Source organism: Pelophylax lessonae, assembly GCF_965119305.1.
Source record: "Pelophylax lessonae genome assembly, chromosome: 6".
In the NCBI taxonomy this organism is placed as follows: domain Eukaryota; kingdom Metazoa; phylum Chordata; class Amphibia; order Anura; family Ranidae; genus Pelophylax; species Pelophylax lessonae.
In genome coordinates this window covers 236772877-236797201 of record NC_138773.1, presented here as the reverse complement: position 1 = coordinate 236797201, position 24325 = coordinate 236772877, and the positions used below count along the sequence as shown (strand labels likewise).

The 24325-nt window shown below is 40.7% G+C and overlaps 1 protein-coding gene across 1 annotated transcript in view; it reads left to right on the top strand.

Moving 5' to 3' along the window:
• ITGA4 (integrin subunit alpha 4) overlaps window positions 1–24325 on the top strand; it is a 222208-nt gene that overhangs the window by 52831 nt on the left and 145052 nt on the right. The window contains exon 3 of the mRNA XM_082260232.1: window positions 22964–23070. Within this exon, the coding sequence (XP_082116358.1) occupies window positions 22964–23070 (107 nt within the window). The remainder of the gene's footprint in view (window positions 1–22963; window positions 23071–24325) is intronic.

Genomic DNA, 24325 nt, shown 5'->3' with positions numbered 1-24325 from the left:
AATGGAGAGATTTTTAACATGAGGCCCTTTTGACCCTCCAGTGGGAACCCCCTATTTTTTGCTTAACAACTGGAAAACGTATTGGATCATTGTTGGGCTCTAGTGCTTCGTGTGCTTGCTCTGTTAATGCGGGGGGCTCCCTGCTATGTCCAGGTTTTTGGTCTTTCCCTCCCTCCTCCAAATTTTTGGGTTAGGAGGGGGGGAGGGGGGGGGGGGGTTCCCGCAGTGTATGACACCAATTCTTCTTTCTTTCTGTTCCCTGCTCTCCTGATGATGCTCCACTTTACGAAACTAGTTGAGAGACAGCGTCACATCTGTCAATAACTCACTGGTAGCTCAGAGAACACCATAATAAATGAAGGTTATAATTATGTGTTGTTAGAAAAAGTCAACAGTATAAAAGCAACAGGGAAAAAACACACACGCACACAAAAAGTGTATTTAGGGATATCTTAAGGGGCATATTTTTAAGGCAATCACCAAACATTACATAGTTACATAGTTAGTCAGGTTGAAAAAAGACACAAGTCCATCCGGTTCAACCAAAAAAACAGTATTGAAAACCCAACCATACAATCCCATATACACAATCCTATACCCACTGTTGATCCAGAGGAAGGCAAAAGTAAACCCCAGCAAAGCATGGTCCAATTTGCTACAGCAGGGGAAAAAAATCCTTCCTGATCTCCCGAGAGGCAATCGAATATTCCCTGGATCAACTTTACCTAAAAAAAAATGTAATACCCATTTATATTATGTACACCTAGGAAAGAATCCAGACCTTTTTTAAAGCAATCTAGTGAGCTAGCCAGAACCACCTCTGGAGGGAGTCTATTCCACATTTTCACAGCTCTTACGGTGAAGAAACCTTTCCGTATTTGGAGACAAAATCTGTTTTCCTCTAGACGTAAAGAGTGCCCCCTTGTCCTCTGTGTTGACCTTAAAGTGAATAACTCAACACCAAGTTCACTATATGGACCTCTTATGTATTTATACATGTTGATCATACCCCCCCCCCCCCCACCTTCCAGGTGCATGTTATGTTATTTAACTCACAGCAAAAATATGTTGTAAACTGGATCTCTTTACACTTCAAGCCATAAAGGACACATTAATGGAGAGATTTTTAACATGAGACCCTTTTAACCTTTCAGTGGGAACCCCCTTTTTTTTTTGTTGGGTTCCAGGGTTCCATTAACTTGGGGGGGGGGGGCTCCCTGGGGGGGGGGCTCTCTGCTGTGTCCAGGTTTTTGGTCTTTCCTTCCTATATGTTCTCTCTCCCCTCCTCCAAATTTTTGGTTTGGTTTTGGTTTGCCACAGTGTATGGCACCAATTCTTCTTTCTTTCTTTTCCCTGCTCTCCTGATGAAGCTCCACTTTGCAAAACTGGTGGAGAGACAAACCTCACATCTGTCATTATCCCACTGGTAGCTCAGAGAACACCACAAGAAATTGAGTTATTTAATGATGTGCTGTTACAAAAAGTTATTGATCTATATGGGATGTTGAGAGGTCATAGACAGAATATTGTCTATGAACCTGTGGGAACTTATATTGCTTTTTTGAATCACATCTTGCGGTGTATTTTAACATGGAAATAATGAAGTATTGTTTTTATGATTGGTCTTAGTTTTTCTTCCCTCAAAGTGGTTGACGCCTAAAAAGTTCCATTCTCTGTTTCTTGTTTTTTGGTCGTTATATGTCTCACTTCCAAAAAAAAAAATGTAATTTAGCTAAGCTTCTTTTCGAATTCAAAAACTTTGTTTCCAGAGAGTACAGGAAAATAAATTAGAGTCATTAAGGTATCACTGGATAGTTTGATACACTGTTGTCAGATATTGGATCTGTTCAGTTTTGATACATATTATTTGTTTTTTCATTTACAGTAGGCGTCACTGGCAGCACTGTTGGATCTGACCTAACTTTTCTGGACTGCATTTAAAGCAATACAGCTTTGTCAAGGACCGTCCTAGTCTGTGATTGGACAGTGCAGAAGCAGCCACGCACTGCAGTCATCCCTGTGCTCTGCCTCCTTATTCACAAGTTTGGTTGTCAAGGGAGGCCCGTAGTAAAGGAAGAAGAACATATATAGAGGGCAGGCATAACAGGGATTAAAGGGTTTTGTTAGCTGGAGTCCGATGTTTAACAAAAAAAAAAAAATCTGCTTTCTTATAAATGTTATTAGGTACAAGGTGGAGCTGTAGGGGTGATTAAGCAGGGTGGGGCAGGGGGGTCTTCTGTTGGAAGAGAGATCAGCCAAGGAAAACTTTCTTCCTGTCCGCCCCTGGTATTTTACCTTTTTTCTTGTATGCTTTTTTTATGGTTGGGATGATTGTTGTCAGGCAGCCAGCGGGGTGCAAGGTCCTTGTAGTTTACTGTGGGCACAAAAAGATACTTTGTAGGGACCCATCTGAGGTACGGCCCCATTTGTTCTAATGGAGATATCGGCAGCTGGTTGTCTCTTAGCCAATGGTGTTGCAGCTGGAGGCCTGTTTTAAGTAGGTTACAGGTACTTTCTTTTGATTGATGCCTACTAGGACCTTGAGGCACCAGTTATACTGTATTTACACTGTATTTTCCTTATTATGTTTTTATATGTTTTTTATTAATTTGGTTAATAAAAGGCTGCTTCTGCCATTAACTCCAGCTTGTTGTCGGAGCGGTCTCTAAAAGGTTGGAGGGTGAGGTATAGGTTAGTGGAAGGGGACAAGACATCTTTAGTACTCTAGTTATGGAAGTGCAGCCAACATTTTAAGCGTTTCTGAAACATTTGTTTTAGTTTCCTTTTATGGCTATTTTTCACTTGCCTGTAACACACTACTGTACATCATCTATAGAGAAGAATTGTTGTCAACCTAGTTCAGAAAGTATGTTAGGACTGCAGAACACCCCCTCCTCATTTCTGTAACATAGAATGGAGGTGTTCTGTAGCTTGCAAAGGAAAGCTCAGCTGAACAGGGCTGACAACACTGATTGAGATAACGCTACAAAGTGCGCAGGAACTTATGAACTTATTTGATTTCTGGTAGGGGCAACTGGTATTTTATTAAACAGAGCTAACAAAATACTTTATTTTTATGAATCTAACAAAAAGCATTTTATAGCTGGGGTTTACATATACTTTTGGGATGTTTTTAATGAAAACACGACATGTGTTAAAGGGGGGTAATTTACAGTATATCTGCCTACATTTTGCTTTAAATTCAGTTATGTAAGCTGAATGAATCATTGTCAGTTCATGACACGTACCATGAAACCACCATATAACATGAAAAGACTGGTACTTTTTATTTGACTTTTTCATGTCAGCTGACTCATTTCAGAAATGTTTGGTTTGCTCTCTGCATGAACTCCATAAATGATTGGGGGAGATGTGCTAGATTAGGCAAGTCACATGTCCCTTTGTAACTACACTAATTCTTGTCATGTTAGTCCATAAAGAAATAATTAACGCTGTCTTCAACGTTGATAATGGAATAGAGCAAATCATGAAATGCTTTACTAAAACATGGGAAAACATGGGATATTTCTAAAGAAAAAACAGCATTGCCGGCAGTTTGTATTCCCTAAACATTAAAACTGTCACAAAAATTAAAACTTGAGACCTAGGATGCATTTTATAAATTACACTTTTTTATTTTTATTTTAGATGTTTGGAATTATATAATAAACTGCAAAGAGTAAAGGCCCAAGTATGACAAGCCATTGGTGTTAATTAAGCCAAGCCAAGACAAGATGTGGCAAATGAGGTGCACTAAGAATATGCATGCAGCATACATACTAGGGGGAGTAGAACTGGGGGAATCCATAGTGGAAAAGGATCTGGGTGTTCTGGTGGATCATAAGCATAATAATAGCATGCGATGCCAAGCTGCAGTTTCTAAAGCAAGCAAAGTCCTTTCTTGTATTAACAGAGGCATGGACTCCAGAGAGAGAGATATCATTTTGACCCTGTACAAATCATTAGTAAGACCTCATCTGGAATATGCAATTCAGTTTTGGGCACCATTTCTAAGAGCTGTGAAAATATGGAATAGACTCCCTCCAGAGGTGGTTCTGGCTAGCTCACTAGATTGCTTTAAAAAAAAAAGGCCTGGATTCTTTCCTAGGTCTAAATAATATAACTGGGTACTAATATTTATAGGTAAAGTTGATCCAGGGAATATCCGATTGCCTCTCGGGGGATCAGGAAGGATTTTTGTTTCCCCTGCTGTAGCAAATTGGATCATGCTTTGCTTGGGTTTTTCTCCTTCCTCTGGATCAACTGTGAATAAAGGATTGTGTATATGGGATTGTATGGTTGTGTTTTTTTTACTATTTTTTGTTTTTTATTGGTTGAGGCAGATGGACTTGTGTCTTGATTGTTGGAATGGGTGAAGTTTTGCTTGATGCATAGACCAAGGAATAATTTTCATGTCTCTCCCTGTTGTTTTAAGACAAGCGCTAAATTAGGTTGGTTATAGCTTTATCTTGTTAGTGGTGGAAGCAATGTGTGACCACATTCTGTCTATCATTATTAATGTCTAGGGCCGGACTGGGAATAAAAACCAGCCCTGGAAATAATTTCATAACAGCCACAAAGCATTATTATACGAGGCCAACAGCATAACGTCACATCGGCTGTGCGGACATAGTACAGGAGATGTCATAGGCTGTGCGGACATGGTACAAGAGATGTCATAGGCTGTGTGGACATGGCACAGGAGATGTCAGAGGCTGTGGGGACATGGTACAGGAGGTGGTCATAGGCTGTGTGGACATGGTACAAGAGGTGGTATATTGGCTGTGCGGACATGGTACAGGAGATGTAAAAGGCTGTGCTGACATGGTATAGGAGATGTCATAGGCTGTGCGGACATGGTAAAGGAGGTGGTCAGAGGCTGTGCAGACATGGTACAGCAGATGTCATAGGCTGTGCAGACATGGTGTAGGAGGTGGTCATAGGCTGTGCGGACATGGTACAGGAGGTGGTCGTAGGCTGTGCGGACATGGTACAGGAAATATCAGAGGCCGTGGGACATGGTACAGCAGATGTCAGAGGCTGTGGAAATTGGGACAGGAGATGTCAGAGGCTGTGCAGACATGGTACAGGGTATGTCAGAGGCTACAGGCATGGTACAGGAGAATAAAACCAGGAGGTGGTCAGAGGCTGCGAAGAGGTCTGGTCTTACCCAAGTGTGAGGAGAGGCACGCGCCACCACCGAGACCTGACCAAGACAAGTGCCACTGCTGCCTTAAATTTAAAAATGCCGCCCCTGGCGCCATTACATCACTGCGCATGGGCCTGCCTGCCTGAAAATTGCAGAGCATGTACGGGCTTTCCCAAACCTGGCTAGCTGCGGAACAGCGCATGCACAGTTAACATGTCAGCCCAGGCCCGCAGCAATATTTTTTTAACGGTGCTGCTGCCCTCAAAGCGGCCCAGGGCAGACGGCCTTTGCGGCCTACCGGGAAATTTCCTGCTATCCCTGTAGGCCATCCGGCCCTGTTTATGTCCAACTGTGAGCATAGGAATATGGGAACTTCCACTAAAGCTGATTGATTGGAACAAACATGCAAACCCAGAACTATTAAATGCAACAACCCGCACCTTGGATAAGTCAAATAAAAAATATTATAGAATAAAAAAAAAAAATAGTAAAATGTATATATCCCCCTATGCCCTTTTTACTAAGCTACTGCTATTCCTACCTTATAATTGTGTAAGTTTTAAAGTGTGTATTCCAATAGAGCAGGGCTAAGTACACATACTAATATTACATAAATACTAGTATAATCGTCAATATCATAGATATATATATACCTGTATATATATATATATATATATATATATATATATACAACAATTTGTGTTAAGATTAACTCTTTAAAGCAAGTCAAGTGTCTATTAAACAATGTCCATATAGTGCTCTGTGCCTCTTAATATGCTTCAACAAGTGCAATTCATTCTTCTGTGAAATATATCAAGAAATTTGCAGTAGTTTATACACAACATTCGACATCCGATTCAGAGTTCCCAAACGAAAATTTCCAAATGGGCAAGCTGCTAACTTTTCTTGTAGTGAACAGAGCTAAAACATTTTGTTTAATGTGTACTGTTTCCCTACGAGAAAAATTGGATACAAAAAACTGCGCATGATCAGAAACAATGAGCAGTAAGTCAATCAGAAAAGCCTAAAAATTTCGTACCATCCTCCATTAGTTTCGACCTGCTGTGAAACATGGAGGAAAATCAAACAATTGTTAGTTGAATTTTCTTATAGTGTATACTGGGCTTTACTGATACAACTGACCCTTTCAGTGCAACCATAATGCTGATGGGGCCCACAATGGGATTGAGTTTGACAACCACTGACACACAATGACCCAGCAGGGAGGATTTGCGCCTCCACTTCGAATATGTGAATGGGAGAGAAAAAAACAGAACCATGTATACCCAGCTTTAAACTGTATCATTGAAAAAAAATTATTCTACCATTCTTATAATGGCTAGATTACAAATTTATATAATTCTATATAGTTCCATAATAATGGAAGAGCAAGCCTTTTAAGATGTGAAAGTCGCATTAAAGTTACTGTTACAATGACTGTAGGACCTGTTTTAAATGTATATTGCAATGTGCGTTTCCTTTGTATGTCGACATACATTTTGTCGCACGTTTTCGAATTTAGAGTGAAGAGGGTATGGCAGCCATTGACCAATGTTTGGTAATATTTATTGCAAACACATCAGAATGCATCAAGATAACTTGTATGAGTATTGATGTATTGCCAATGACTTCCTTGGACAATTGGTGGCTCAGACTGGGTTACCTTTTACTACCCTATACCTGGAAGCACCAGGTATTTTTTAGCGGCTAACACTTAGCCATGAAATGCTGGGAAAGCACAGGTAAGGCAAGTGTAAATGTATTGTTGGCAGGTTTTAAAAAGCCCTGAGCTAATGTAACCCAAACAATGGCTATATTCCATTCTGGTAGCTCCATGTGGGTTACATTTGGCTCTGGGATGCTGCACATTCTTCTAAAGTGATTGTAAATAATTAAGTTGTAAAACAACCCATTCAGTTTAAAATAGACTTAAAATGCAAAACTTTTTTGTATATAAAAAAAAATGATAAATAACTTTTTTCCCTTTTTTTTATAAGTGATCACATGCCCTCTGTTCTCAGCTGGGGAGGAGAAGGAGCAGCACACTGAGTTTCCCAGTGAATGGCTGTGCAGTGGGGACATGTCAGGACATATCTGATAATTGAAGGAGAGTACACTGAGTTCCTAGCATAGCTGGAGAACTGACCACTGTGCTATCCTGCTTAGTGTGGTCGGTTTTTAATAGGAAAGCAAGGGGACTAGCAGGAACACCAGGGATTTCACATAAAGGAAGCAATAGAGACCAGGATTCTTTCTCATGCAAGCACAAGGGACATCAGTCACATACCAGGAATATGAAGTGTTGGGGTAACAAACGCTTTAACTTTAGTCAACACTAAGAAATTATATTGTTTAAGCCCACTTTCTCTAAGGTATAAATATAGTTAAATATACAATTATTTAAAAGCCATTTGTCCTTTTGTTGGCTTTTTCCCCCAAAGAATCATGTTGACAGCTATATAGAACAGATCTAATTCTTTAGAGCAGACCTTTTAACCAGGGTGCCTTGAGGTTTCTTCGGGAGTGCCTTGGCAAAATGCCTAAAAGTTGCCCCAAAATAGTATACAAGCTGGTGGGTGGATGAAACCTGCCTTTTAGTTGCACAAAGCCACAGGTTTTCATTGTACACCATTACATCCTTCTAGCTGCCAACCTCCTAACAGCCAATGACATCATCAGTTGATAAGGAGGGTGTCAGATGCCTGCATAACATCCTTGTTTGGCCCTTCCTTGCCTCTCTCCATCAGTGTTGGGGTCTCATTAGCTAAGTGATGGAGAAAAACTGAAGGAGAAGAGAAACATTGGAATATTAGCCAGTACCAGTTGGCAAAAGTGTATTTGCTTACTAAGAATAAATCGCTTTTAATGTTGTGTGTCCTACTTGGTTGATGTTGGGTTCACACTTTTGCGAATTGGATGTGGGTTTCTCTGTATCCAATTCGCATGACAGGAGATTGTGACCGGCTCTCAATGGAGCCCATTCACACATCTATGGAGGGGGCTGCGGAGCGAATTGCACAGGGTACTGTGCGTCCTTGGCTCAGTTTCAGGTCCAAATTCAAGCAAAAATTCGGACCTGATTCATCCCTGAAACGGAGAACACACCGTGAGCCACATGTGAATCAAGTGTGAATCCAGCCCTACGTAAAACTATCAATAGTTTTTACATTTTAAAATGGGGCGCCTCAAGACTATTCATAATTTTGGAGGGTGCCTTGATTGAAAATATGTTCAAAAAGTTCAAAAGAGGAAACCTGTGCTAAGAAAAATATTTAGGCCACCATTGCTGACATCCTCCTGAAATGCCAGTTGGCTGACTATCCGTGGCTTTAGTCACTGACCTGGGGCAAGCACACAACAAATGAAGACCAACTAAAGTTTCAGATCTATGGCTCAGCATGGCATATTCAGAAATGGGGATCAGAAATAGCAGCTACATTTTAGCTACAATGATTCTTCAGAACAGGTTTAAGTGCCGGGTCACACTTATGCAATGTGGGAAGGCTGCGAATTCGCAGCCTGTTCCTGCATCGCACACGCACCGCTGGCAGTTCACACTGCCATATGCGATACGCTGGGGGTGTCAATAAAATGTTAACGACACCCCCAGTTTGATCGCATATCGCAGTGCGATCTTTACAATTCGCACAGGATCGGATCGCACAAGTGTGAACCACTGTGCCATCTGATCCTGATGCGGCTGAAAAAAAGGGTCATGTGCGACTTTTGTACGGGTGCAGTGCGAATTTAGCCATACAAAGTGTATGGCTGAATTCGCACTGCACAGCCGATCGCATTTAATGAAGGAGCAGTGCGCTCCGATATTACATGCGATCGCCGCACTCGCAAGAGTGTGAACCGGCACTTATATAAGAATGTTGATTTAGTGGAATACATGTTAAATAAATAATAAAATATTAAAAGCAGATTTCAGCAGTAAGAAACCGATTTTCTATCTCTACTCAGAATTTTGTTCAGCTTACTCCTTCAAGAATGACTGTAAACCGAGGCCACAAATGAAAACCCCAAGCCACCAGCTCACCACTATTAATGTCTCTATGGCAACAAATAGTCATGTTTTCAAAAAAGCTGGGTACCTACATTTCTAACTGAAACTGGCTCAGAAATGTGCACAGAACATGGAAATACTAACCAGAAGCAGAAATTGGAAGATTATTTAAAAGGCTTTATTTTAGGATCGTAAAATGTTGGAATGTAATGCTGAAGCTGGCACTTCTTCCCGGCAGCTTTTAAAGGGATGACCTTAGTTTGTCTACAAAAAATTTGCTTAGGGAATGTCTCACCATTCACGTAAAAGTAATGAATAATAACCATAATGTTTGTATTATGTGTGTAATGACATTTTTTATTTATTTCTTCTCTCCTGTAACATTCACTAACATTTGATCCTATAAGGCCTCACGCATACTGGACATTTTCACATCTGTTGTTTTTGGCGTCAGACTTTTTTTTCCTACAGCCAGTAAACTCCCCATCATGTTATCCTATGTGTCCATGCACACATAGGCTGTTATCAGCAGTTTTTGGCAGGGGCGTTTTCTGGTTGGAAAAAAAAAAACAGAACTAGTGGGTTTTAGGAGGCGTTTTCCAGCTGTAAAACGCTCTAACTCTATTAAAAGCCTAAAAACATTGAAAAACTCAGATAAACGTGGCTATTTAGTGCTTATCTACATTTTTGAGCCATAAGCTTTTGTGGGAGTAAAGTTTTGCTAAAAAAAAGCTAAAAAAAACACTGAAAAAACTCTACTGTAAAAAAGCTGAAAATCTCCTTCTACAGCTACAGCTTTCTATTGGCGTTTTGATAAAGTCCAGTGTAGGGATCGACCAATTATTGGCAAGGCCGATATATATCGAGGGCTGATACTGACTTTTGCCGATATATCTGTATCAGCCCCGGAACTGGCCGATATTGCCGATATTCCAAATATTGCTCATGTAAGGGTAAAATGATGTCACATAGCATAATTTCGTTTACAAATGTTATTGAATATGCCACTCACATATGTACAAATTAAAGATATAAGCAATTCCACATTAGCAGATCTTCTGGCAGATCGGTATCTCTCACCCACTTGCCGTAAGTGATACCCGGATGATACTTCTCCGTTCGGGAACCATTCAATACTGCTCTGTCTCTCACCCACTCGATACCGATCCATCTCTCACCCACTTGCCGTGAGTGACACCCGGGTGATACCACTCCATCCGGCATACGATGACGATCTCGGAGGTCACGCCGGGCGTGACCACGCACGTGACCTTTGAGATTGTATGCCTGATGAAGCCTTATCACCTGGGTGTCACTTACGGCAAGTGGGTGAGAGACGGATCGGTATCGGGTGGGTGGGAGATGGAGCGGGTGAGAGACGGAGCAGTATTGAATGGATTCCCAATGGAGAGGTATCACCCGGGTATCACTTACGGCAAGTGGGTGAGAGATACCAATCTGCCAGCAGATCTGCTAATGTGGAATTGCTTATATCTTTAATTAATTTGTACATATGTGAGTGGCATATTCAATAACATTTGTAAACGGAATTATGCTATGTGACATCATTTTACCCTTACATGAGCATCACCATCTAATGGTTGGAGCAGAAGAAGACTAGTCTCGGACCCTGACATAGGTTGTACAAAATATCGGCTGATACCGATATGCGATGGCCAAAATATCGGTATCGGCAATGAAATACCGATATCGGTCGATCAGTAGTCCAGTGTGCTTGAGGCCTAAGAGAAAATAGCCATAAGCCATGAACAATTAATCATAATAATTAAAGAAGGTTCCACCAATAGAGAAAATAGCCTAATAATATAGGACAAGAACATTCGACCAGGAGGAAAAATAATATGACACCACTGCATTGTGTACACAGTCTATAGACATTCTTGTGTGAGCCGAAGGAATAGGTCAGCTGGAGTGGGAAGTGAAAAATTTAGTCATGGTATTGGGGCTCCTGGTTTTTGGGAGCTGGCACCCTCTGGGGCGTCCTAACAGCCAACCTTGTGCTACACATTCAGCTAAGAATGCAAAGGGATAGTGTAAAAAAAAAATGGTTCCAAATTTTATACCAGGCACTTGAGGTCTGGAACGATTTTAATGGGTAATCCACAATTAAAGGAAAAATAAGTGTAGGGTCCCCCCAAATTCCAGAGAGAATTTAAGGAACAACCCCATGCAAAATGACAAGTAAAAAAAAAAAGGTGATATCCCTACCAGAACCTTAGCTGAGTATGCAGCCTGGCAGGCCAGGAAAAGTGGGGCCAGTGTGTACTAACCTTCCTCCTGAGGAAGAACAGGGAAGACCCCTCTGGGCAATGCACCTTGTGCCCATGTTGGTGCGCACTGGCCCATTGGTTGTGGAGTCTAGGGGTTGGGTGGGGGTCATTAGAATCTGGAAGCCCCTTTAAAATAAAGGGGGCTCCCATATACTCAATTCTCCCTACCTGAATCAGTAATGAGTACATGGTATCCCTACTCCTTCACAAAAATAAAAAATTCAATAGTAAATAAACACACACACAGATTTTCTTCAATAAAAAAAAACAAAAACAAAACAAACAAACATATCATGAGAGGGTTTGGAATCCCTGCATTACATTTTCTACACTTCTTTTAATATTACTTTTTGTAATAACGTCTGGGCTTCTTTCTTTAAAGTGTTACTAAACCCAGGACCCTTTATTCCCTATATCTGGTCTCCCACAGTACACAGAACATGGAAGTGCAATTATTTTAGTAAATATAAACTGCTAAATACTTTTTCTCATCAGCAGTATATAGCAGTCTTGTGACTTCTATCAGTGTCCTGCCGAGCACTGGTTAAAGCTTGTAAGAGAAGTTTTAATTCTCCCTTGACTGTCCTATGAGGCTGCAGGACCCCTGACCTTCTGTCTGGACTGTTTTGATTGGCCCTTTGCTGATCACATGTACCCACCCAAAAAAAGATTCTAGCAATACACAGCAAACTGAGCATGTGCAGAGTGCCTCTAAGGCTCTGTTCTATCAGCAGATGGATTGGGGACAGTAAAAGAAGGGGAGGTTTAAAGAAGACAGGATCAAATAGCCTTTTTACACAATGCAGAGGATTAACCCCTTAGGTTACACAGTAAGTATAACAAGCATGCTTTACTGAATATACACATTGATTTTACTGTTGTAGATTTAGAAACACAAGGGATTGCGAGAGACTTGGTTTCTTTGCTCTGTTTTCCTTTCCTCTTCCTCTTTTTGTCTTTCTATTTGGTTTTCTGTCATCGTTTTTTCTCTTAGATCTTATCCCTTTGGTTACCGTTATGCCTGAATTCTAGTGATAGAATCATCTAATTCAGCTGATCTACTGAAAAAAAAAAACTGACTGATGTTACTGACTGATGTTATAATGTCTCAGATCGCTGTTTTTGCATGCAGGCATCATTATTTCTCTATCTGTACTAAATATAAAACTTAAAAAAACATTGAAAGTAAAAAAAAATATATAAATCCACCATCAATAAGATTGTCCAGACATGCAGATCCACACCGATACCCAGTGGTCATCGAAAGAAAAACCCTGCTGCCGGCCGACACATCCAAGCCCATTGCTTGACTCCCACCGAATAACATCTGTTGGTACCCGTAGCTGCAATGTGAGCCAAGGGTGAAGGTTTCCTGTTTGACACCATTGACAATAGATATACAATATATGACCATATTTGGTCAATGATGTCACGTTGATCCCAGTGACGTCATTGACCCCTCCTTTTCTCTGGTTGTGTTGCGGCCCCCCTTACTTATGTCTTTAGGTACAATGCTGATTTAGTGGTAACTGCTTGTCCTGCATTATACGTGATGATGTCAAGGACCCACTAAAATTCCAGGGCTTTAGCGGGAATGAGGAACAGCACCAGGAATAAGAGAATTACACCCACCTAGACTAAATGAGATTTAAATCACGAATATATGGTTAAGTGGGACACCCACTTTTAATTTTTTTTTTTACCTGCCAAGAATTCAGCCTTAACTTTTTTTCAGCTATGTGTTTCTTGAACTGAAGGCCAGCTATGAGATGAAGTGGCCTTCAGCATTGTTCGCCTTTTGGAGATGGCACTAGTGAAATTTTAAAGGCAACCTGTCTAAAAATGATGTTGGCTGCCAATACTGACATCCTTTTCTAAAAATGCTAGTGTCCTGGCTATCTTTTTACGCTATTGCTTCAATACTAATGCAGAACACTCGTAGAAATAAGTCATTTTAGCTTTGTTCTTCTTTAGCTTTCTTTGCTTCAGTTGCTATATATAAAAAAAAGAATATAAATGTAAGTGTAAAGCATTTTAAATGTTTGCTATCAGCCATCTAAGAATAGATTTTTATATTTTCACTCTGTGTGCTGATATTTTGCTACCAATGGAAAGAAAAGAGATAGTCGTGATCTGTGATATCTATTCTACCGTTTGCAGATTGCTAAATGTCATCTCTATTTTTAAATACATTAAATCTGTTATAAGGAAATATTCATAATTGATATTTATAGTCATGCATGCTGTGCTGTGAAAGCAGGGTTAGGTCCTATTCTACCGGACAGACAATTACATTTTTATTTGCAAGTCATTTATCTTTAAGGCCCAACTTTGGACAGAACAAAAAATAATACCTTGGCAGCAGGTTGTCCCTGCACTGCAAGCTTTAAATGTTCTTTAAGTCTAGTGGTCACAAGGAGAGGCTGCTTTGCTTACCCGACCCCTCATTCTGACTTTTTGGGTTGGCATGTTCTTCATGTGCCTGCGTGAGTTTCTTCTGGTTTTCACCCACACTGCAAAGACATGCTGGTAGGTTAAATGGCTCCTGTTTAAATTGGCCCTAGTATGTGTATGTATGGATGTGAGTTAGGGTCCTGAGATTGTAAGCTCCTTGAGGGTAGGGACTGATGTGAATATATATATGTAAGGCACTGTGTAATTTGATGGTATTTTATATAAATTATATAAATATATATAATTAATTATAATATCATTATATAAATAAAAATATAAATTATATACTGGAAATAGCAACTCAAATTTGAAATGTATGAATATTCATCACAAACATGAGAAAAGAGGTTTCCTGAATTCCTCATTTGGGTTCAGTATACCCGTGGGGCACTGAATAATGATCACGACTTGTGCCTTTTCTTTTGAGTAATATTGTCTACTTTATGAAAGGATCCTCCATGGTGACAATTTGTGCTTACACTGCTGAGGTTTTTGCTGATACTGCTTTGTTGCATTGTAAGGTTTGTATGTGGATTATTTGGTTTCTTAGAGACCTTGTTTCACACCTCTTCAGGTGCACTACTGTATGAGTCAACATTTTCACATGGTTATCTGCCTGAGAAACGGCAGGGATGGGCACACTATTTGACCCAATATGGCAATAAAGTCATGATGATGAATCCTGCCACCCTCTAGCTGCATGTGTGTATACGTGTGTGTATATATTTGTGTGCGTATATATTTATATATACATACATACAGTATTGTGCTAAAGGTAATGTAGGCAGGTGTGGAGAATTGCTGAAAAGCAAGGATGCTTTCAAATATATATATATATATACATATATACAGTGGCGGCTGGTGCTCCATGGGACCACACAAGCTCCAGCCCGCACACCATACCCCCCCCCCCCCCCCCCGCGGGCTCACTCACCCTGGACTGACATGTGGAGGGCAGGCAGCAGCGGCAGACAGCTTCCCCATCAGTCTACTCCGTGGGTCAGGCTTCCCCTGTGTCTCCTCCCTCCTCCTCTTCCTCCTCCTTAGCCAATAGCATGGCGTCTCCTTTCGGCCAATTAGGAAACGGGTCTCAGGACCCGTTTCCTGATTGGCCAGGAGGAGAATCCGTGTGACAATAGCGAATATTCAGCTGAACCTGCGATCTGTGCCTGTGTCACACAGTCCCCTCCCCCCACACACGTCAGTAAGCACCAGGCATACATTAACCCCTTGATCACCAATAAAGTTAACCCCTTCCCTGCCAGTGTCATTATTACAGTAACAGTGCATATTTATAGCACTGATTACTGTAGTAATGTCACTGGTACCCCCAAAAGTGTCAAAAATGTCAGTTAGGGGTTCGATATGTCCACCGCAATGTCGCAGTCCCATTACTAGTTAAAAAAAAACAATAAAAATGACATAAATTTCCAGTAGTTAGTAGCTGCGATAACTTTTGCGCAAACCAAACAAAATACTCTTATTGCGATTTTTTTTACCAAAAATATGTAGCAGAAAACAAATTGGCCTAAAATGTTTAAAAATTTGGATTTTTACATTTTTTTTTTGGGGGGGGGGGATTTCATATAAAAAAATTTTGAAAAATATTGTTATTTTTTCAAAATTGTCGCTCATTTTTTGTTTATAGCGCAAAAAGTAAAAATCGCACAGGTGATCAAATACCACCAAAAGAAAGATCTATTTGTGGGGAAAAAAAGGACATAAATCTAATTTGGGTACAGCATCGCACGACCGCGCAATTGTCCGTTAAAGTAACGCAGTGCCGAATCGCAAAATATGGCCTGGTCAGGAATGGGGTAAAATTTTCCAATCTTAAAGCGGAAGATTTTACCCTAAATACGCTCATTGAGAATTTTTTTGTCAAAGACATGTAGCTGAATACATTTAAGCCTAAATATATGACAAAAATTTTATATATTGGATATTTTTTAACTGTCAAAGTAGAAAAATATTGTTATTTTTTCAAAATTGTCGCTTTTTTTTATTAATATCGCAAAAAATGAAAAGCGCAGAGGTGATCAAATACCACCAAAATAAAGCTCTGTTTGTGGGAAAAAAGGACGTAAATTTAGTTTGGGTACGGTGTCGCATGACCGCGCAATTGTCAGTTAAATTCGCACAGTGCCAAGTTGCAAAAAGTGGCCTGGACGTAAAGCAGGAAAGTCCTCCGGTCCTAAAGTGTTTAATTTACCGTACATAATGTTTTCACACCTGGCTAAAAAATATGCATAGTAATATGTATATTTACAATATCTGTCTGTCTGTCTATCTATCTCATAATATATGTGTAGGGTGTGTATATATTTTTATGTATTGTAAGGGGAAAAGGCTGAGGTGCTATAGACAATACAACAATGCATGAGGCAAGGCAAGGACATCCAGGAAGAGTTCAAGCAGGCTTGTCCTGTATGTTGTACATTTATCCAATGGTCCAATAACCGCTTGCGGACCGCCCCACGCACACATATACTGCGGTAGGGTGGCCACTCTGTGCCAGATCACGTACCTAGTATGTGATCTGACACTTCTGGATCTGGGGCACGATGTCTGCCAGGACCCGCCGATCGTTCAGGAGACAGGCAGAATGGCGGTCTGCCTTTGTAATTAAGGCAGACTGCCGTTCTTTGAGAGGGGAATGTACTGATCCTGTGTTTCTGGAAAGCAGGAACACGTATTTTTACCTTCCCCCAGTCAAAGCACCTCCCCCACAGTTAGTAATCTCTCCTTAGGAACACATTTAACCCTTTGATCGCCCCTGATGTTAACCCCTTCCCTACCAGTGTCATTAGTACAGCGACAGTGCATATTTTTTTTAGCACTGATCACTGTATTAGTGTCACTGGTTCCCAAAAAGTGTCAGTTAGGTGTCAGATTTGTCCGCCGCAATATCGCAGTCCCGCTATGAGTTGCTGATCGCCGTCATTACTAGTATAAAAAAATGAAAATGTACCATAATTTGTAGATGGTATAACCTTTGCGCAAACCAATCAATATACGCTTATTGGGATTTTTTTACCAAAAATATGTAGCAGAATACATATTGACCTAAATTGATGAATAAATGTGATTTTTTACATTTTTTATTTGGGTTTTTTACCAAAAATATGTAGCAGAATACATATTGACCTAAATTGATGAATAAATGTGATTTTTTACATTTTTTATAGGGTATGTTTTATAGCAGAAAGTAAAAAATATATATATATATATTTTTTTTCAAAATTGTCAGTCTTTTGTTGTTTATAGCCCAAAAAACTAAAACAATAAAAACCGCAGAGGTGATCAAATACCACCAAAATAAAGCTCTATTTGTGGGAAATAAAAAGGACAAACATTTTATTTGGGTACAGCATTGCATGACCGCACAATTGTCGTATCACAAAAAATGGCCTGGTCATGAGGGGGGGGGGAATCTTCCAGAGCTGAAGTGGTTAAACATAAATGGGGGGGGGGGTGGCCTTTGTACAGCAAATCCAGAGTAGAAAACAAACAAAACATTTGCTCTTCTGCGCCACTAACCTATGTCCTAAAAAAGAGGTTTCCCCTAATGAGTTGCCCAAAGCAAACAGGCAGCTCTTGTATCTTTTTAGTGTTCTGTCAGAAGTCAGCCTTTTTACCCAACAGCAGGCAAGGTGAGAGAGAGAGAGCCCTGAGCATCACTCAGCACTCATTTTTAAAGCTCTGTGTACAGCTAAGACTAATAATGAGGTCTGACTTCCAGGTAAGATGTGGACCTAGTAGTGGAGACTTTACAAAGCCTCCAGGCTCCAGGACCAGGTCAGAATTTATTAGGATTTTAAGAAAACATAAGTTTAATATCTCCATATCGGACGCCATACCTGGATCCTCTTACAAAGCCTCCGGGACTCCAGGATCAGGACAAGACTTATTGAGATTTCCCCATATTAGACACAAACCCTGGAGTCCCTAGCCATGTGTAGGTGACATTTTACACTGTCCAAAATCTTGCCAGAGGCTCACTATAAAAAAAATTAAAAAATGTTAAATCGCCTTTTCTTAGTAAAGTAAAGCCATTCTGAAATGTATTAGCAATAAACCCTTCATGAAGAATTCCTGTTTCTATTACACAGGGCTCAATTTCCGCTGCTCTGTAGGGAATAACTTTATAGAATGAAATAAACCATTATAATCAGTTCCTCCATGTCATTTGTGGGATTCCATAAATGAAAATTCATCTTAAGTGTAGCCAAATATGATTTGTGGTCGCTTTCAAGTCTGTTTATAATTGCAGTGAAGCATGTGGAATAAATGTGCAATAAATCTAACCGCTGAGCAGTGTTTTTACTTTTGCACATTTTGGACGTGAAGTGCTATCGGCTGCTTTTGATTGTCTTAAAATTGTATTTTGCATTGTAATATCAAAAACCCACTCATTCACAAATCAACAAGTTAAAAATATGTTTTTAAGTGGTCATCTGAGGTCATACTCAGGGTTGGTCTTAGATAAATTGGGACCCTGGGCAAAAATCTAACCGGGGCCCTCTTGGCTGGACTACTGCTGACTTTCCGACACGCCCCACGTCATCCACTTCAGTGCAGAATACTCTACTGTATTCCTTTTTGTATTTCTTCCTTTCTTTAAATCTCCTAACAGCTGAACAAACTTTTTGAAAGAGTTCACTGAAAGATGGTAAGGAGGGGAGTATTTTGTACCTTACAAATGGGGGTTATGCTGAAGGATAAAATAAATTGTAATATTGGCACATTACATTATCAATGTTACATTAGTAAAAGAAATGTAATTTTACAATTAAACCTAGCCCCATAAAAAAAATATTGCCAAATTATCAGCGCAACCATGATCAATTATGTACAAGGCATGGTATTAGAAACAGAAGGAAGGTGGGGGAGAGCAACAATACTATGGAGGGATGAGATGGAGAACAGTAACAACACTATGGAGAATTAAGGTCGAGAAGAGGAGGAACACTTAGGAGAGTGGAGGCAAAGGAGAGGACTGACCATATGGATAGGGCAGGTAAAGGAGAGGAGTGACACTGCCGAGGGGGGAGGTGGAGGAGAGTAGGTTCAGCCTGGTAGAGGGGAGGTGGAGTAGATGAGCACTACTATTTTGGAGTTGAGCATGAGCCAATAACTACCACTATGGAAGGAGGAGGAAAGGAATTGCACTACGAAGAAGGAGAAGAATAGCACTATGTAGAGGGGAGGCAGAAGAGCTAAGCGACGCTATGAAGATGGTTGAAGAAGGTGAATTGTGCTATGGAATTTACAGGTAGAGGAGATACAGTATCTCACAAAAGTGAGTACACCCCTTAACATTTTGTAAATATTTTATTGTTTTTTCATGTGACAACACTGAAGAAATGACACTTTGCTACAATGTAGTGAGTGTACAGCTTGTATAACAGTGTACATTTGCTGTCCCCTCAAAATAATTCAACACACAGCCATCATTGTCTAAACCGCTGGCAACAAAAGTGAGTACACCCCTAAGTGAAAAGTCCAAATTGGGCCCAAAGTGTCAATATTTTGTGTGGCCACCATTTTATGTTCCCGCACTGCCTTAACCCTCTTGGGCATGGAGTTCACCAGAGCTTCACAGGTTGCCACTGGAGTCCTCTTCCATTCCTCCATAACAACATCATGGAGCTGGTGGATGTTAGAGACCTTGCACTCCTCCACCTTTCATTTGAGGATGCGCCACAGATGCTCAATAGGGTTTAGGTCTGGAGACATGCTTGGCCAGTCCATCACCTTTACCCTCAGCAGCAAGGCAGTGGTTGTCTTGGAGGTGTGTTTGGAGTGATTATCACGTTGGAATACTGCCCTGCGGCCCAGTCCCTGAAAGAAGGGGATCATGTTCTGCTTCAGTATATCACAGTACATGTTGGCATTCATGGTTCCTTCAATGAACTGTAGTTCCCCAATGTCGGCAGCACTCATGCAGCCCCAGACCATGACACTCCCACCACAATGCTTGACTGTAGGCAAGACAAACTTGTCTTTGTACTCCTCGCCTAGTTGCTGACACACACGCTTGACACCATCTAAACCAAATAAGTTTATCTTGATCTCATCAGACCACAGTACATAGTTCCAGTAATCCATGTCCTTAGTCTGCTTGTCTTCAGCAAATTGTTTGCGGGCTTTCTTGTGCATCATGTTTAGAAGAGGCTTCCTTCTGGGACGACAGCCATGCAGACCAATTTGATGCAGTGTGTGGCGTATGGTCTGAGCACTGATAGGCTGACCCCGACCCCTTCAACCTCTGCAGCAATGCTGGCAGCACTCATACGTCTATTTTCCAAAGACAACCTCTGGATATGGCACTGAGCACATGCACTCAAATTCTTTGGTTGACCATGGCGAGGCCTATTCTGAGTGGAACCTGTCCTGTTAAACCGCTGTATGGTCTTGGCCACCATGCTGCAGCTCAGTTTCAGGGTCCTCGCAATCTTCTTATAGCCTAGGCCATGTTTATGTAGAGCAACAGTTCTTTTTTTCAGATCTTCAGAGAGTTCTTTGCTATGAGGTGCCATGTTGAACTTTCAGTGACCAGTATGAGAGAGTGAGAGCGATAACACCAAACTTAACACACCTGCTCCCCATTCACACCTGGAACCTTGTAACATTAGCGAGGCACAGGACACTGGGGAGAGAAAATGGCTAGTTGGGTCCAATTTGGACATGTTCACTTAGGGGTTTAATCACTTTTGTTGCCAGTGGTTTAGACATTAATGGCTGCGTGTTGAGTTATTTTGAGGGGACAGCAAATTTACACTGTTTTACAAGCTGTACACTCACTACTTTACATTGGAGCAAAGTGTCATTTCTTCAGTGTTGTCACATGAGAAGATAAAATAAAATATTTTCAAAAATTTGAGGGGTGTACTCACTTTTGTGAGATACTGTAAGTGGCATTATAAGGAAGGAAGGAGGAAAAATCTTTACATTAATATAGATTAACACATTTCTATATCCCTTTTCAGCAATTGAAACCGGTGTGGTCCTCAGTAAATATAATACATTACATTTAAGTATTATTCACACTGTGTCACTGGACATTCCTGGCATCTACCTTACTATCTTCCTCCAAGTGTAACACATATATGCTGTGGCAGGGCATGTCGACTTTCACGCCCAACTTTTGCACTTACTGTATGAGTCAATGAGGCTCTGTGCTGAGATTGTGTTCCCAGAACACTGACCAAATGGTCACCAACAGCTATCAGTCTCTGTATGTGATCAGAAGCCAGTGGGACATGCTCCTGATCATGTGACTGCTGTGACTCCCAAATCAAATGATCATGTGATCATGAAACCACCTCTGCCTCCCGGCTTTAACACCCACTTAGAGGGCAGCAAGGGCTTAAAGTATTTGTAAACCCAATCACTAAAACCTCCTATGAACTTTAACATGTTATAAAAATTCCAAAAGTCTTTTTGAAACCCACCCAGATAAATGGGGTGTATGCGTGTTGTCAGGGAACTATTGCAAAGAGTCTGCAGGAGATCTTATTTTTTAAAAAAGAAGGCAATTGTTTCATACATGCTATTTACATTATTACATGTATTTTAAACCAAAGTAAACCAATCGATTTAACAGTTTCAAAAAACAATTGTGCCAGGAATGTAACTGTCACATTGGCTGTGCTCTCAAGCAAACTGTCAAACCATCCAATGGCTGGTGTCATAACTGATCACATGTGCAGCATCATCGCAGTTGAAGATTGAACAGAGGCTAAAGCGGTGTTCAAGCCTCCAGCCTCCCCCTCCAAAATTTAAAAGTCAGCAGCTACACATACTGTAGCTGCTGACTTCTAATATTAGGACACTTACCTGTCCTGGAGTCCAGCGATGTCAGCACCGCAGCCGATGCTTCCATCGGCTGTCGGGTGCTGCCGCCGCCATTGCCGGTGAGGGAACCCAGCAGTGAAGCTTTTCAGCTTCACGGCGGGTCCCTAATGCTCGAAGTGCACTACGCATTCGGATTGGCTCGGCGGCGGGGGAAGGAGTAGGGAGCCAAACTTCCGAGGGACAGCGCCGATGCACCGTCTCCTGGAAGTGGGGAACGGGTACCGGTCAAAAAACAGGTACCCCTTCCCCCCTCCCCCCTGAAAGGTGCCAAATGTGGCACCAGAGGGGGGGAGAAAGCAAATGACCGGAAGTTCCACTTTTGGGTGGAACTCCGCTTAAGATGGCAATTTCCTTAGATGAAAATGATAGGAGAGCTTACTTCCACTTTAAGCAAGACATCTTCCTAAAACAACTCCTAGATAAATTAGTCGGATGGACCCTTTTCTGGTGAGCAGCATACAGAATAAATCCCTTGTGACTGAGGTCTCTAAATCCCCATTCACACGATCAGAATATCGTCCAAAAAATACAAGTTTCAAAGCGATCGTACGATAATCTGATTGTTAGTACACAGCTTTCGTCCGAAATTTTCCAAAGGGACAAACAACATTTTTTCTCGCACAATACCAGATTGTATGATTTTCATCCGAAAATTCAATAAAAATATATTACATCACTTCTGAATTTTTATTCTGGCGTATGAGAATTTTCGTACTTTAGTAACCTATTCGTTTTCGATATGGGGACTAGCATCCCCAAAAAAATGGACCATCATTCGTCCGATAATCTTATTGTGTGTACTAGGCTTTACACCCAGGTATATTGGTAGCATCAGGCAGGAAACGCTCGTGAAGTTTTCCCACTTAGTTTTAATGGTCACCTGTTTGATGCAACCACTGTACCAGAGTGAGGTGAAGCTATGACAAAGGCTCTGTCTTTGTATCTTCTATGTAAAATACACAATAAAGTCTATTTATTCACTTTTTTTTACCCAAAATGTATATACTTTTCACTCAGGAATTTTAACTAAAAAATGTGTGAATCTTGGATGCAAGTTATATGCATCTTACTTGAAAAGATTAATAAATAGACCCTCTATGATTTAAAACTATGACAAAAGAAATTTTTTTTTTTTAATTTCAGGAAATAACAAATGGTGTATTTTATAGGCATTTATTTAACCGATTTCTTCCCTCTCAGGTGAGCAAAATGGGGCAAAGTGTGGAATATCATGTAAAGTGGAGCAGGACGATCAATGGATGGGTGTCAGCTTGTCTAGACAACAGACAACAGATGGACAACTACTGGTTAGTGTTTGTATGCACCAGAATTTTAGGATATGTATTAGCTGTATTAAAGTGAAAAGAAAGGCCGAAATAACCCACACTTAAAATGTTGGCTCCACACTGCTCTTATACTGTATATTCTACATACAGTGATCATGTAACTGAAAATCTTTAGTTTCTCTGAGAGAGATGTGTGAGCCAACAACAGGGCTGAATTACAGAGAGTCGTGACGTCACCCAATTTCATAAGATGGAGCTAAGGGTCATAGAAAATAAATGCTCCAAATAATTATCCCGGGCCTTGATATATTGCCCTAATATATTGGTTAATAAATAGTCTGGGAGAAATACATTGCAGATATTGTGCATGCCTGCTGCCTAACAGCTGTTCAAGCTCTTCAAAGGCAGGGGACAGATATCTGAACAGCCATATCCCCTGACATGTTATGATCAAGCTGCAACTCACCACAAGTGTATATATTAATGTGCGTTAGGGACCTAGATTGTAAGCTCCTTGATGGCAGGGACTAATGTCATTGTACAATATATACACTCAATTACCAAAAGCATAGGGGCGCCTGCCTTTACACACATGAATTTTATGGCATCCCAGTCTTAGTCCATAGGGTTCAATATTGAGTTGACCCACCCTTTGCAGCTATAACACCTTCAAGTCTTCTAGGAAGGCTGTCCACAAGGTTTAGGAGTGTGCCTATGGTAACGTTCGACCATTCTTCCAGAAGCGCATTCGTTAGGTCAGGCACTAATGTGGACGAGAAGGCCTGGTACGCAGTCTCCTGTAAGCAGCCTTTTCAGAAGAGTTGAAGCTGTTAAAGCTGCAAAGGGTAGGCCAACTCAATATTGAACCCTACGGACTAAGACTGGGATGCCATTAAAGTTCATGTGCATGTAAAGGCAGGCGCCCCAATACTTTTGGTAATATAGTGTATTTAAAGCGCTGCGTAAATTGTTGGCGCTATATAAATACCTGTAATGAATAAATAAATACATTTCTTAATCAACAGATCAAGGAAATCAGGAAATCAACAGATCTAGGATCTAGGAAATCAGGAAATAGTATTTGTATTTAGGTAAAATAGAAATCCCGTTGCATAGAAACAAAAGAAATTGAGGGCCCAGGGGACTTTAACGAGACATGCAAGAATAGGTAAAATCACATAAGTTTATTGTAAGACATCTCTAAAAGATACATAATGTTACACACGACAAAGATGGTCATCAACAATGAACATTAAGCATTTCTATAGTACAAATA